The 16,314-nt window shown below is 40.2% G+C and overlaps 1 protein-coding gene across 5 annotated transcripts; it reads left to right on the top strand.

The window, feature by feature from the left end:
* Positions 1 to 293: 293 nt before the first annotated feature.
* Positions 294 to 16,082, top strand: LOC109908080 (NAD kinase-like). 5 transcript variants are annotated; one of them, XM_031794343.1, is made up of 11 exons: positions 318 to 767; positions 6,665 to 6,794; positions 7,693 to 7,879; positions 8,883 to 8,988; positions 9,558 to 9,643; positions 9,794 to 9,896; positions 10,076 to 10,212; positions 10,791 to 10,890; positions 12,814 to 12,971; positions 13,256 to 13,465; positions 13,778 to 16,082. In XM_031794343.1, the coding sequence occupies exons 3-11, from the start codon at positions 7,865 to 7,867 to the stop codon at positions 13,901 to 13,903; spliced, it is 1,041 nt and encodes a 346-aa protein (XP_031650203.1). In that variant the 5' UTR covers positions 318 to 767; positions 6,665 to 6,794; positions 7,693 to 7,864; the 3' UTR covers positions 13,904 to 16,082. The 5 variants fall into 5 exon arrangements, with proteins under 5 accessions (XP_020362111.1, XP_031650203.1, XP_031650204.1 ...); XM_031794344.1 differs by having other exon boundaries at positions 319 to 767; positions 13,256 to 13,338; XM_020506522.2 differs by lacking the exon at positions 7,693 to 7,879 and having other exon boundaries at positions 294 to 767; positions 13,256 to 13,338.
* The last annotated feature ends 232 nt before the right edge of the window (positions 16,083 to 16,314 follow it).

Raw genomic sequence — 16,314 nt, 5'->3', positions numbered from 1 at the left:
GGGGTAGTTACATTTTTTTTTACTGTATATGCCCAAGGAAAAACATTATAATATGTATAACAACAATTCATAGTACTTATTCCTCATATCAAGGAAGTGTAATCCATCTGTAGTGGTCCTATGTATGTAATGTTCTCAGATTAACTACTTTTAGGAAGGACTAATCCGGGAAAGTCCACTTGAGCATTGTTCTATAACATCTTAACACAGCCAGCCAATGAGAGAGTTGTCTTCCCTTAAAGGGGAGGGTCTGTAATTGTTGTAGGCGGGGCTGATGATGATGTCATTCTATCAGGTCTGTTTTAAGATGAGTGAGAGGTTTGGGTCACCGTCAGAATGCAGAGTAGAGATTTAGAGTTACTATTTACACAAGGCAATCCAGGAAGAAGTAGTGACAACTGTGGCTTTTCTGGTGGTTTGATGAAGGATAGATATTGAAGGCAGCTTATGGGAAGACTATCAACAGAATTCAACTTCAGTGGTGAGATCTGCATTAGGTGCTTAAATACAACTTGAATTAACCACTGGATTTTTTAAAGAATGCTTTAGGCACACAGAGACTGTACAGAGCAAAATGAGTTGTTTTGCTTTAGATAGTGGAATCGGTAGACTGAAGAGCAGGTAGCTAGGCATAACCAAGCACAGTCTTTCAGTGCTCTCTTCACCCATCTCTGCTTGAAGAAGCATCACATGCAGACAGCCATGAAATTCAACCAGTGTGTGCAACCACAAGCTCCGGAGAACAGCGACAACAAAGTGTGGAAATGGTGAGAATATTCTCTCTCTCTGTCTCTTTCTATTCGTCTGACAGGCTTTCTCAGTAGGAACATGGCTTTACCAGTAATGTTTGATGAGTGAAGTACTAACCTGCATTGTCCTGTAGTGTCAGCATAGTAAATGTGTTTTTTTCCTTTTGCTTTTGGTTTGTCATTAGGTGACATTAGGACCTGAAAGACTTATACCTGTGTACTAGTATCTATGGTATGTACAGATAGTATCCATCTGTAGAGTATCTATGGTCATATGGGCATGATTTTACTCTCATTTGTAAACAGTGGAATTTAAAATGAGAAGTACTATTCCTAGATGGCTGGCTGTAGGTTGAGGTTATTATGAGTGACTGTTATTTGTAACTAAATGAGCCATACCACTGACAAAAACACAGGCACATTGTGATATAGTCCATATTTGGTCTTTGTAATGAAACAGGGACGAGGGTTTTGCCGACCTGTTTAGCCAGACTTTCTCCAATGGGGGCAGGGGTGTGGGTGAGGGTTTGCCTGTTCTGATATTGGCTTATAACATAGGCTAATTGTGTGCTCACTGCTCACATATGTCACACAAACAAATTACATGTTTTTAGAAAGTACCTTTCAGGGTAGTAAAGCCCAATGTTACGTTTTGTAAAGATGTTTTCTCATGTATCAAAACTTTAGCATCTTTTTATATTTTTTTTGTAGCCTATTCCTGTGTGGAATTATAATTTGTGGCCTTTCATGAATAGAGGTACATTCAGAGAAAGTCATGAGTTGGGTTGTGTCTTCGGTCTGTAATGGTTTGACACAAGCCCCCACCTCACCCCACGAGCACTAATGACTGTGGTGCACTGCACACACCCTCTCTGGCTAACACACCCTCTCTGGCTAACTGACTCAGTTGTTGACAATAAACAGATACAGTGGGGCAAAAAAGTATTTAGTCAGCCACCAATTGTGCAAGTTCTCCCTCTTAAAAAGATGAGAGAGGCCTGTAATTTTCATCATAGGTACACTTCAGCTATCACAGACAAAATGAGAAAAAAAATCCAGAAAATCACATTGTAGGATTTTTAATGAATTTATTTGCAAATTATGGTGGAAAATAAGTATTTGGTCAATAACAAAAGTTTCTTAATACTTTGTTATATACCCTTTGTTGGCAATGGCACAGGTCAAACGTTTTCTGTAAGTCTTCACAAGGTTTTCACACACTGTTGCTGGAATTTTGGCCCATTCCTCCATGCAGATCTCCTCTAGAGCAGTGATGTTTTGGGGCTGTTGCTGGGCAACACAGACTTTCAACTCCCTCCACAGATTTTCTATGGGGTTGAGATCTGGAGACTGGCTAGGCCACTCCAGGACCTTGAAATGCTTCTTACGAAGCCACTCCTTCGTTGCCCGGGCGGTGTGTTTGGGATCATTGTCATGCTGAAAGACCCAGCCACATTTCATCTTCAATGCCCTTGCTGATGGAAAGAGGTTTTCACTCAAAATCTCACGATACATTGCCCCATTCATTCTTTCCTTTACACGGATCAGTCGTCCTGGTCCCTTTGGAGAAAAACAGCCCCAAAGCATGATGTTTCCACCCCCATGCTTCACAGTAGGTATGGTGTTCTTTGGATGTAACTCAGCATTCTTTGTCCTCCAAACACGACCAGTTGAATTTTTACCAAAAAGTTCTATTTTGGTTTCATCTGACCATATGACATTCTCCCAATCTTCTTCTGGATCATCCAAATGCTCTCTAGCAAACTTCAGACGGGCCTGCTTACTGGCTTAAGCAGGGGGACACGTCTGGCACTGCAGGATTTGAGTCCCTGGCGGCGTAGTGTGTTACTGATGGTAGGCTTTGTTACTTTGGTCCCAGCTCTCTGCAGGTCATTCACTAGGTCCCCCTGTGTGGTTCTGGGATTTTTGCTCACCGTTCTTGTGATCATTTTGACCCCACGGGGTGAGATCTTGCATGGAGCCCCAGATCGAGGGAGATTATCAGTGGTCTTGTATGTCTTCCATTTCCTAATAATTGCTCCCACAGTTGATTTCTTCAAACCAAGCTGCTTACCTATTGCAGATTCATTCTTCCCAGCCTGGTGCAGGTCTACAATTCTGTTTCTGGTGTCCTTTGACAGCTCTTTGGTCTTGGCCATAGTGGAGTTTGGAGTGTGACTGTTTGAGGTTGTAGACAGGTGTCTTTTATACTGATAACAAGTTCAAACAGGTGCCATTAATACAGGTAACGAGTGGAGGACAGAGGAGCCTCTTAAAGAAGAAGTTACAGGTCTGTGAGAGCCAGAAATCTTGCTTGTTTGTAGGTGGCCAAATATTTATTTTCCACCATAATTTGCAAATAAATTCATTAAAACTCCTACAATGTGATTTTCTGGATTTCTTTTCTCTTTTTGTCTGTCATAGTTGAAGTGTACCTATGATGAAAATTACAGGCCTCTCTCATCTTTTTAAGTGGGAGAACTTGCACAATTGGTGGCTGACTAAATACTTTTTTGCCCCACTGTACACATTTAGAAAGTCAGAAACAACATATTGAAACCTTGATTTGTAATGAAAGATGATCCTCCAAGTACACACTACCACTAATCTCAGCAACAAAGAATCTCACGTAAACTACTCAATTCCATTTACAGTCCACAAGAGATTAATTATTTATTTTACCTTTATTTAACTAGGCAAGTCAGTTAAGAACAAATTCTTATTTTTAATGACACCCTAGGAACAGTGGGTTAACTGCCTTGTTCAGGGGCAGAACCACAGATTTTTACCTTGTCAGCTCTGGGATTCGATCTTGCAACCTTTCGGGTTACTAGTCCAATGCTCTAACCACTAGGCTACCTGCCGCCCCAACACCCTCAAAATATTGCCAGATGGTACATTTGCGTGCTACCATACCCCAAAGGAGATGATGGGGAATATGAAAATGTTGTTTCTCTCCGATACCATAAACTAAAGTTGAAGAACAATGGGAAAGTAATTATGTTTTGAAAGTTGATAAACTTGTAACCTCACTTTTGAGAAAATGGCCTTTGTATGTTTTGGTACACCTACTGCAGACCTCTTCTTTGTCTATACCCATTCAGCATCATTCACAGCCTCTTAAGCTTTAGCCCCACCCATCTCTTTAAGGGTTGATCTGAGTGTTCTGTCCTAACAGCAGAAGTCAAGCTAACTGGCCAATGTTTGCTAGCTTGCTCGCTACTTCCAGACACAAATGAGAGAACAGCTCACTCTGACCATTTTACTCGCCCTAGCAGAGCTGGTTAGGCTGTTTTTATGTTATCCAGAGCGTTGATGACTGCAACTGTGCTGCTGGCAACAATTTACGCTTTTTTACCAACGTTTACTGACACCGGCCATATTCAACGGGTGTTGAGTGTTCGTAAATTTGTCAGTTATTCTGCGCACTGGCATACTCGGACGAAAGTGCTCTGAAATCCGAGTAGATAGCGGGAGTGAATTTACCAGCTATGTCTATCAACTGTTGTCACAGTGACATCATTAACATTCTATTGAAATGGTTACTTGCATAGTGGAGTATTTTGTTACAACATGTAGCTAGCTAGCTAAACAATGAACCATAATCGCAACACATGACATTACTGCCCTACATGAATCTGCAGCTAACTAACCAAACAGGTTCATTGTTAGCTTGCTAACATTAGGCTTTAACTTGCAAAGCAAATGGCTCTGAGATGCAAATAATATTACTACACAGATCATACACGTAACGTTAACTGTCTGGTTCGCTAGCTAACGTTAGCTAGCTAGCTAACAGTACACTATCCTGAAATGAAAATGACTCTGACAATATTAGAAACCTGTCATATCTGAAAATGTATACATGGATGTGTGCTTCTCCCTCTCTCACGGATGCCATGGTTGCCCTTAGTTTGAAGATGTAATCCAGAGAGAGGGGTTTTCTCCATCTCCTTAGCTATCATGCTCTAACTCCACTGTTTCAAAACTCTGTCCTCCAAGTGGAGAGCAACACTTATGCAGTTCTACTACGTGATATATATATATTTTTAAAGCCACGTCAGACAGGATTACCTACATATACTGACCAGCTCAAATAGACCAACTCGTGCTACATGTCAGACCAATCCGAACTCATCTCTCGGCATGTCCTGCCCACTAATTTTCTCTGGAAGGTTGCTTACTTTTTCTGTGGCTAAACCAACTAGGCTGGTAATTTAACAATTGTATTCATATTTACAGATGGCATCCAAGTTTGTTATTAAGGCACATAAAAATGCATATGTTCCAGAAGGCATTTCTGCCAAAAAAACACATTTAGATTTTTTTTTAAAGTTTACGTTCAAATGGCTCTCCTGTGAAGTCGTGACCCGCGACATACGCCTAGTTTCCTGAAACGAGTCACAAATTGTTTTACTTTTACGTCCCTGTGGGAAGCGAATCCACAACCCTGGCGTTGCAAGCGGCAAGCTATACCAACTGAGCCACACGGGAACTATGTCTCTTTTACAGTGTCAGTCTTATGGTACCAGAAGATAGATTAAGCAGTGTAGTGTGTAATGTAGTAAGCTGGTGTTATCATTTGTGGTCCATCTCTTGTATTTGTACTGTTGTATTACTGTTTTAACACATTTTGTATGTAAAACAAACCTGTTTCAACAGACAAGTATCTCATCCTTAACAGTATCTCAAAAGAACAATTTGATATTGTACAAGGACTACAAACTACAGCCCAACTCTGGTTTTCCCTCAATTAGGCTACTTTGTATGGAGGCCTATAGATTAGTTTTTGTTTTAATTGACCATTTGAGTTTCAAGTTAAGGTCACGTGTAACCAGCTCACAAAGTCGACAAGAACTGCTAGAGCTAATCGCATGCATTATGTAAAAAATTACAAGTAGCCTTACTTTTAATGAATGATGACAAAGTGCACATTCTACCACTGTATCTGTATGCTCTGTCAACTAACACTATTCCACAAACCTCTCAAATGTACATGACACTGGAGATTACGTCTGGACGATACTTGTAGCGCGATACTCGTTAGTATCGTGGCAAGGAAACAATACACGAGCGGAGTTAACTTCTTTGGGAAAACAGATGGAATGTTGAGAACAAACATAATTATGTTGACATCCAGTGTCACAATTTATTTTCCAAGCTATAGCACACAATATTTTATATAGAGCAGGTTTTTTAAGGACCAAAGAGTTCGGTCTGCTTCGTGTTTTCATTTTTGCCATGGAAAAAATATTGTGATACTGGTATCGTGACAGCCCTAACGGAAATTTGAAACTAATACAACAGTGGAAGATGACAAGAAAAATTATTATGCACCAAAGCATTTCAACGTGTCGCCTTCATCAGGGTGTTAATTCCTGCACTTTGGTTGGAATGTGAGGTCACTGTGATGTGTTTATGTAAATATATGGTCCCTTCTTGACCCTGCTGAATTCTGAGGCTGCCAGTGTTACTAGACTAAGCCCCAGCCAATAATAGGATAGGTATTAAGCAGCTCTGCATCTTATCAAACTGGTAAAAACAAACCGTATGAAGAAACACTGAGCCAACAACCACAAGAGCTCAAAACATGGCTACTGAGAGCTCACCATGCCCAAACTAGAAATGTTCAATACCTGCAAAGTTTACAGGCTACAGTAGTGAGGAACCATGAGAGAATTACAACTATGTTTATTCACCTCAAAATGTCAAGAAAGACTCGTGTAAAACTACAGTTCTTAGCTGTAGGTTTACAAATGGTTCTCCATCAAAATTGATTTTTGATTTATTAATACGGAACAGCTCTTTGTTGCTGCAATCCCTTTGATCAAATGATGACTGATTAAAATATACAATTCATTATTACCCTTAAAAAAGGTATTGATTACCTGTGGTCTTTCTTTCTCACCACTCAGGCACATTCAGGACCCAGCCAGCCAGAGACTGACGTGGAACAAGCCTCCCAAAAGTGTCCTTGTCATCAAGAAGATCCAGGATGCCAGTCTACTGCAGCCTTTCAAAGAGCTCTGTGTGTTTCTCACAGAGGTAGGACATTTGTACTTTTTACAGTGACCCACAGTGTGCAGAGGCTCTCTAGTCTCAAATTATAGCTACCTGCACCTTAGCGGCCTTGATGGGTGTGTGTAGTTCAGTTTCATTAGAAAGTCTGCCATTAAGTCCCTAAAAACAGAAATATTAGTGACTGAGAATATATTCAAAAAAATATAATTGTATACTTACACCTTACAAGAAAGTAAAGCTGCTTGTAAACTGTACAGTCTGAATATTCTTTCGACCTTTTAGTCTTCTAAAGGGTAATATGAAAGTATTGGCATTACCAGGGATCGCACAAGGTGCTTGAGGTGGTTAAAGTACTTGAATTTGGCAGTCTGATATTCAAATACTGGAATAACTTGAAAATCAGACATTTTCTCATGTTGGTACTTGAAAAGTACTCAAATTAAAATGAGGAGAACAGAAAATTATGAAATATGTTATTGGTCTTGCAAATTCATTTCCATGTTTTGCTTTCTGGTTTCCTGGCGAGCTCGCTCATTTCATCCACACTGCCACTCAGCCAGGCAGGTACAGAACTGACTGATTAGGTGCCGCCAAACGTCACAGCAATAGCTAGAATGCTGGGCAAATGTAAAAAAAAAAAAAAAAATGAATGGATGTAGTGGAGGGTAAATGCTGTTTACGCATGTTTTTATTTATGAATTTGCGTTTACTCAACCCTTTTATTTGGTTAATTATCATTTACCCACTTATTGCATTCCCAGCATTGATCAACGCTCAGAAGGCTTCTTGATCTGAGTTCTAATCACGCATTACTCTGCGAACGTGTGGAATCATGAATTATTTATGTATGCTCGTTATGTTCCCCTGCTCCCCCGAATTTTCCATTTTAGCAGCGCATTCATTCATTCACCACTCTTTCCAGCGCGAAACTCCGCCCACGACATAGGCCGAGAGGTGAAACGAACTACCTCAGCCTAGATCTACAGCGGCAAGTAGCAAAGAGATGCTGCTGACAGTGGGAATTCTTCTAATATCCCTCGACTCCTGCCGTGTCAACAGACAAACCCCACACAACCCACCCTGACTCTCGGAGAATGAGTGTACAACTGGTAAATAGTCACTGATATTTCAGTCAGAAGTCTAGCTAGCTAGGTTGCTCAAGGGCTCTGGCTATTAGCCAGGTACTGTAGCTAGCTATAAAGATGACGCTAGGAGTACAGTGGTTCCCAAACTTGGTGTCCGGGACATATGTTTAAATAGGGTCCCCTGAGAGAGTCTTTAATCTTATCAAACACATTAAGAACTTGTTTATCTTCAAATGGGTATAGAATACACAATTTTAGAGTCAACTAAGGGCCTTTTACACTGTCAGAATTCACTTTCATGTCATTATGGGTTGGGCCAGCCTGTGGGACCTAATTTAAAGACAATTTAAATATAAAGACATTTTAATAATATGTACACTGAACAAAAATATAAACACTAAATGCAACAATTTGAATGATTTTACTTAGCTACAGTTCATATAAGGACATCAGTCAACACCATCAGTCCTCATGTATGTAGTAAATAAGTAGTGAAACACATATTATTTGAGTAGAACTTGTAAGGTATTGATGAATAGTAATTTAGTGTTTTTTTTCACGAGGTTGTAGTGATATACTGCCATCTGGTGGCAACTAGAAACAATTGCATAATAGGAACTATTACAAATTGATTGTCCTTGAAAATAAATATTTGTGCTTGAAAAAGCACTTGAAGGTCCTTGAATTTTTTACATTTATTTTTTAAACTTTTATTTAACTAGGCAAGTCAGTTAAGAACAAGTTCTTATTTACAATGACGGCCTACCCCGGACAAACACTCCCCTAGCCCGGACGACGCTGGGCCAATTGTGCACCGCCCCATGGGACTCCCGATCACGGCCAGTTGTGATACAGCCCGGGATCAAACCAGGGTCTTTAGTGATGCCTCTAGCACTGCGATGCAGTGCATTAGACCGCTGCGCCACTCGGGAGCCTCAAAATGTGACTTTTCACTATCTGTACAAACACTGCATTACATGTGCATGTTGCTAATGCATATGTTTATACATGTGCGTTGTTCTAACAGAAAAACATGATTGTTTACGTGGAGAGGAAGGTTCTGGCGGACCCAGTCATCCAGGCCGATGAGAGCTTTGCGGCCGTCATCCAGAAGTTCTGCACCTTCAGAGAAGGTGAGGAGACCATTAGAGGACTGGGTCGTATTCTTTAGTGCACAAAGTAGCCCTTTTTTTCAACAAAAAAATGAAAATGCATTATCTTATGGGAGAAGTTTAAGTAGTCCCTCCATTTTTTGTCAGTTTTTTTTCAATTTGGTGCCTAGTGAATACAATCCTGAAGGATGATAGATTGATCTGATTGACTCTGTGTAGCTAGTGATGTAGGATCTTAATTTGAGCCAGTATGCTACAGCAGGAAAATAATCCTGCAGCAACAGGAACTGTGAATTATTATGTGGATTATAATTTATTTATTATTTTGTAGGGGTTAATACATTTCTGTTAGGGAAAATCAAGTCTGAAATTTAAAATTGGAAATGAGAGATTTTAGAAGCGTTTAAAACTCAAATGCATTACAAGTTTGCATTTTCTGCTCTGCAGGAAAATTCTCAGCAAAAAAAGTGACTTGTGTCAATGTCAGGAATGTCTATGAAACTCTCACTTGAAGTAGTATAGCTTTCTCTTACGGGCATGAACCTAAAATGTGTTTGTATGAACCTAATGTGTTTGTATGCACACCGTAGATCTCAATGACATTTCCAATCGAGTGGACTTCATCATCTGTCTTGGTGGAGATGGGACCTTACTTTACGCATCGTCACTCTTCCAGGTATATATTTACTATTCACTTATCCAAGTAAAGTAAACATACTAATTTGTCAGTTTTTGAATATACTGTGAATTGTAGTAAAATAAATCTTGATTGTGCTTGTTTTCATAGCTTGCTTGTGTGTGTATGTGCTGATGTGTGTTTTCTCAGAAGAGTGTTCCACCTGTTATGTCCTTCCACCTGGGTTCTCTGGGCTTCCTAACGCCTTTCAACTTTGACACGTACCAGTCTCAGGTCACCCAAATCATTGAGGGTACGTCTTTAGGCTTGTCCTTACCCAATTTCAACAACAGAAGCCTTACTCTCTTATCTGTATGCTGGTGGCTGTTTACACGGCACAAGTTGTGCTACAGTTAGCATTTCTAGCTGCTAGGTTCACATTTACATTTTACATGCTACTCTTAAACAAAAGTTTGTGTGTCTGCTGAGCAGGTAATGCCGCCATCATCCTGCGCAGTCGCCTGCGAGTGGTGAAGGAGAGCCGAGAGAAGAACGCCCGGGTGGACAAGAAGGGCATCATCATGACCAACGGAGACAGCGAGGGCAGCCGCAAAGCCATGCAGTACCAGGTGAGCGCTAAACAGTACACCGGACTGGTATGTTACCCCAGTATTATGGTTAGTACCACAATAGGTTCCTAGCATCATGATGACGTGGAACATCTCAGTCAAAGGACTCATTGTCTTTATTCTGGTAATGTTCCCACTGTCACAGGCCTGACCTCCGATCCCAGCGGCATGATAAAATACCAGAAAGGTCTAAATGTACAACCTGTTTTGGGGATTGTAGGGTGATAGCAATCCTTCAGGTCTAGTTTCACTTCCTCCTTATTTGTTTGAGGTAGTCTATCACATGGATTTGTTTCACTGCTTTTCTGTAGTTATAGCAATGCCCCCTATGTGCTTCTATTTTGGCCTGGTGCTATCATCTATCATAGGGTTGATGTATGTGGGCTATGTGGGGTGTTTGAGTTTTGATCGTAGTTCATTATGCATTGTCATCATACACACAGTCCCTGCTTCCTGCTGAGTGGGCTTTAACAAGTCATAACATAGGGCTGGGTTCAAAAAGTATTCCCAAAGTAACTAACAACATGGCTAGTGGAGTATCGCTGGTTAACATGACTCTGGGTTTCCTGGTCCAATAGGTGCTGAATGAGGTGGTGGTGGACAGAGGCCCGTTCTCCTACCTTTCCAACGTGGACCTCTTTTTAGACGGACACCTCATCACCACGGTACAGGGAGACGGTGAGTAGTAAACCCCTCAACCTGCTGCTACTGGGTTAAAGGACATGTTTTACCCCATCGGCATGGCCGATTAATTAGGGCTGATTTCAACATTTCATAACAATCGGTAATCGGCCTTTTTGGATGCCGATTATGGCCGACTACATTGCAATCCAGGAGGAGACTTCGTGGCAGGTTGACTACCTGTTACGCGAGTATAGCATCAAAATAACCTTGTGGCTGCAAGGAGCCAAGGTAAGTTGCTAGCTAGCATTAAACTTATCTTGTAAAAAACTATCAATCTTCACATAATCACTAGTTAACACATGGTTGATGGTTTTACTAGGTTAACTAGCTTGTTCTGTGTTGCATATAATCAGTTAATTTGTCATCGAATCACAGCCTACTTCAACTTCGCCAAACGGGTGAAGATTTAACAAAAGCGCATTTGCAGATAAAGCACAATCGTTGCAATAATGTACCTAACCATAAACATCAATGCCTTTCTTAAAATCAATACACAAGTATATATTTTTTAAACCTGCTTATGTAGTTAAAAGAAATTCATGTTAGTGGGACATATTAACTAGGGAAATTGTGTCACTTCTCTTGCAGTCAGGGTATATGCAGCAGTTTGGGCCGCCTGGCTCGTTGTGAACTGTTGAAAGGCCATTTATTCCTAACAAAGACCGTAATTAATTTGCCAGAATTTTACATAATTATGACATAACATTGAAGGTTGTGCAATGTAACAGTAATATTTAGACTTAGGGTTGCCACCCGTTCTATAAAATACGGAACGGTTCCGTATTTCACTGAAAGAATAAATGTTTTGTTTTTGAAATGATAGTTTCCCGGATTTGACCATATTAATTGACCAAAGGCTCGTATTTCTGTGTGTTTATTATATTATAATTAAGTATATGATTTGATATTTGATAGCGAAGTCTGACTAAGCGGTGGTAGGCAGCAGCATGCTCGTAAGCATTAATTCAAACAGCAGCTCTTAGCAATGCTTGAAGCACAGCTCTGTTTATGACTTCAAGCCAATCAACTCCCGAGATTAGGCTGGCAATACTAAAGTGCCTATAAGAACATCCAATAGTCAAAGGTATATGAAATACAAATGGTATAGAGAGAAATTGTCCTATAATTCCTATAATAACTACAACCTAAAACTTCTTAACTGGGAATATTGAAGACTCATGTTCAAAGGAACCACCAGCTTTCATATGTTCTCATGTTCTGAGCAAGGAATTTAAACGCTTTTTTTACGTGGCACATATTGCACTTCTACCTTCTTATCCAACACTGTTTTTGCATTATTTATACCAAATTGAACATTTTTATTTGAGACTAAATTGATTTTATTTATGTGTTATGTTAAGTTAAAATAAGTGTTCATTGTTCATTCAGTATTGTTGTAATTGTCATTTATTACATATATATTTATATTATATTTAAAAAATCTGCCGATTTAATCGGTATCGGCTTTTTTTGGTCCTCCAAGTATCGGTATCAGCGTTGAAAAATCATAATCGGTCGACCTCTAGTTTAGATGCTGTAACTGGTCGTTATACTGTGATGTTTATACGACTGCTTACTGCTTGTGTACAAGCCACGAGGGAGAAATCTGTTCAAATACAAACATGGTGCTGATGTTCTATTAGTGGTGCATACTGTTGCAACTCGCCTTGTTGGTAGATTTGGCTGAGATGGCAAAGTTTAGTCTTTGCTTTGCTATCTGTCCTTCACTACTTCCTAGTAACTCCCTTTCTGAAAGCCTCTCAGAATGTCAGAAGTATTTCCGTTGTCTTGGGGATGGTTTGCTGTGTTTTGGAACTTCTTTCAGCTTGTTGTTGGTGTTTTTAGGCTTGGGTGTTGGTGGTGTAGCGGTCAAAGTAGTGTCTGTCTCAGACTGTCTGTGTGTGTGTGTTGTCTCAGGTGTGATCGTGTCGACTCCCACGGGCAGCACTGCATACGCGGTAGCAGCCGGAGCCTCCATGATTCACCCCAACGTGCCGGCCATCATGATCACCCCCATCTGCCCCCACTCACTGTCCTTCAGACCCATAGTGGTGCCTGCTGGGGTGGAACTCAAGGTAAACACACACACACACATTCATACACACACATGCATTCGCCATACTGCCATTATCCATTTACTTCTCCTCTCCAGAAAATTTGTATTGAACAGTACACAAAGGTAACCAATGACCAGTCTGACACACAGCTACCACAATGCGTACTCTTTCAGTCACTGGTGATGCATGGCAATGAGGACATTGCTTATAATACACACACTGACATTTACTGCTAGACTTTTGTTGTCTTTGACTGGTCGTTCATCTGGATTCCTATCTTCTGCTCCGTCTGTCACGCTCAGATCATGCTGTCACGTGACTCCAGGAATACAGCCTGGGTGTCATTCGATGGGAGGAAGAGACAAGAGATCTGCCATGGAGACAAGTGCGTGACCTTTTGGCCCCTCAGTCATCGCAACCTCCCCCCTAGTCAAAATACCACCAAACAAAAGCTGATAAACATGGAAGATAGCCTGATGAACTCAACCCAAAGCTTATCTAACTCCCGCAAGGTGCCTGAATACACAGAATTGACCAGTTTCATGTACTCGAGACAAAAATTGCACATCACATGATGTTCTGTACTGGTTTTCCTTCATGCAGCCAGAGATAACTATCTTCCTTGTAGCTGAAATGCTGGCAAACCATTGATATACCAGTAACAGAGGACTCCTTTTAGGAAGTTAGTCAGCCAGTTTCAAGTGTCTCTTTCGTCATTGTTTGGGGGGGGGGGGGTTGCGAATACCTTGCATGCCTCCCACTCATACCTGATTGACTGTGACGTTTGCTCTTTTGTCTTTTTCTTTCCCTCTCTTCATCTCCAGCATTACCATCACTACTTCCTGCTTCCCCGTTCCCTCCATCTGTTTCCAGGATCCCGTGAACGACTGGTTCGAGAGCCTGGCACAATGTTTACACTGGAATGTGAGAAAGAAGCAGAACTACCTTAGCTCCAAGGAGGACGTGTTCTGACGCCAACAACCTCGCCTCCCTGTGACACCATTCTCATAGTACACCATTTTGGGTGCGTTCCAGATGCTCAGATTCTGCGCAGTTCTTCAAAAATCAAATCCGATCTTTACAATACCTGGACAAGTGTTTAACATACCACGGCAAAATGATATAGCGATCCTATATCTGGAACGCACCCTTTGACTTCAGTTGGATTCCATCAGGTCAATTTGCAATCAACATCCTCCGGAGATTAATTTGTTTTGGTTCTAGATCATCCCTTACTGTTAAGAATTTCACACCCTTTTAAAAAGATTGTTGAAATTGTCTTTTTATGCCAACAACCAGATTGTCTCATATCTGACTGAAAACAATCCAGGTTAAAGTTAACCTGTTAGACAAAGTAATACTGAGCTACGGATCAACCCCAAGCTTCTCAGCATATAACACAGATATAATGACTGTTGTCAGTGGGGACTTTTATCAAGAACCAATGTTCTTGGGGATATGGAGTTGAAAATGTATTTTATAGTAATGATTGACGTTTTGATACAATCCCTAAAATAAAATGTATTATTACTACTTCAGGAATAGCAGAATTGCTTCTACTCTGCAATAATGAAATAAATGTATAGATTGTGCCTTAAACTGGTCAATTATATTATAATCAATGAAGGTTTACATAACTTTCATTTTCTTAAATCAGATTTACATCTTAGTGCAGGTGTAACATAACCATATCTTCAGTATTCCTCATATTCAAGCTTCTCAAATGGCTTGTACAAATGTTAATCTTACATTAATGTTGCGTATCTTAACTACTCTGTCTACAACAACAACGCTGTGGTGTCTGACCGTGTGTAATGTCAAAAGAGTATGGCACAAACATTAAGAACTGAAGTCCATTCCAGGTGAGATGAGACCACAACTCGGTCTTCATAGCCTTTCACTATAAAGCCATAGCTCTACTATGTTATTCGTTTCATAGTCAAGTGGGATGCATAAGGTGATTCCATTGTAATTCTATTGTTTACAATCAAAGCGATTGTGAGTCTACAGGGTTTTTACCACCCCAGGTTTTTGAGTTTTGTTTTTGCTTTAGAAATGGGAGGCCAGGTAGGTGGACTTTAGCCCATTAATGATATTGAATAATTATCTCAGTTGGTGAGGTGATGAGTAGATTCTGGTGTAGTATCTGGATGGACCTAAACCCTGCTGTGCCACTCCAGGACCAGGGTTGTCAACCCCTGACCTATGGTGTCTGACTGTTATTGCAGTATGCTGAGAGATTGAAGGCATTCAGATTCTACAAGGTAGTGGCCTGCCTTACCAGATGAGACTGCAACACTCACCCCACTTATTGACAAGCTCTGAAATACCGACTTGATAAAATGTTATGGTGTGAGGGTTTTTCTTCTATCTTACAGACAAATTAGAGTGTACGAGTTTACTACGTACATTGTGTGTGTTGGATGGGCAAGTGAAATTTCCCCTGATAGAAAAACGGGTCTAAGCTCTGTGGATACCAGCGCACCACACTCTGCAAAAGGACCAAGTAACTCTAGTCAATCAATCATTCCTTATTTTCTAATTTATGATGCTTGATATATTTATTAACCAGTTTACACTATCATTGCTGAAATATAAATCTCTGGTACGTTTTTGTATATTGATATGTATATGATTAGTACAGTAAGTCAGTTTAACTATATCTATTTTCTCAAAGTAGAAAAACAAATGTCCTGTTTCAGTGGAATTTGGAGTGGAGTCTTGGAATGGCAGTCCCTTCAATTGTTAGGGAGATATAGTTTGGAAACATCTGGAAGAAATCCATTTGTCTTTGTATGCTATTATACTTTATTTTTCAGAGAGAGTTCAGTGTTTTCTCTCCTGAAGTAAAGGCAGTTGTGAACTTTGCCTTACAAACCAGTTGCACTGAAATCATGCTAATCATATAAACTTCTCCCAATGTGATGTATTTTGTGGAACCTTTTGGATGAAGGACCTTATTCCTATTGTTCTTTCTATGTCAGTTATTCTCCAAGTGCTTCTCACTTTAAACTTTGTTTTGTAGACTTCTCCAACTCTGAGAGCCTATCACTTTGTAAATGTTGTTTCTGAAATCAATTATATTTTTCCAGAGCACTTTAATAAACAAAGAGAGCCAATCTATTGTCAGTACGTGTTCATTTTCAATTGGTTTGGTATTATTTTGTGATCCTTGTTGAAATATTGTGCTGCATTTGTCATCCAATGAATTCTACCCCTTTCATGTGTGTGTCCAGGAACAAAGAAAAATGGAACCCACAATTTGAGGAAGTAATATCTTTCACAGCAGTGCACCTCGCTTCCTTAATTTTTAACATTTTATTAAGCAACAAAGGAGCTTACTGCAATTACCAAATAGATA

The sequence above is a fragment of the Oncorhynchus kisutch genome, linkage group LG17 (assembly GCF_002021735.2).
Source record: "Oncorhynchus kisutch isolate 150728-3 linkage group LG17, Okis_V2, whole genome shotgun sequence".
Classification (NCBI taxonomy): domain Eukaryota; kingdom Metazoa; phylum Chordata; class Actinopteri; order Salmoniformes; family Salmonidae; genus Oncorhynchus; species Oncorhynchus kisutch.
This window is presented reverse-complemented; position numbering and strand designations above follow the sequence as displayed.

What these genes read in the sequence shown, in the direction of transcription:
- LOC109908080 (XM_020506522.2), top strand. Translation starts at nt 691, where the DNA reads ATGCAGACAGCCATGAAATTCAACCAGTGTGTGCAACCACAAGCTCCG. An exon ending in GACAACAAAGTGTGGAAATG is followed by an intron (nt 768 to 6,664) that starts GTGAGAATATTC and finishes CTCACCACTCAG; the next exon opens with GCACATTCAGGACCCAGCCA. An exon ending in GGTCACCCAAATCATTGAGG is followed by an intron (nt 9,897 to 10,075) that starts GTACGTCTTTAG and finishes TCTGCTGAGCAG; the next exon opens with GTAATGCCGCCATCATCCTG.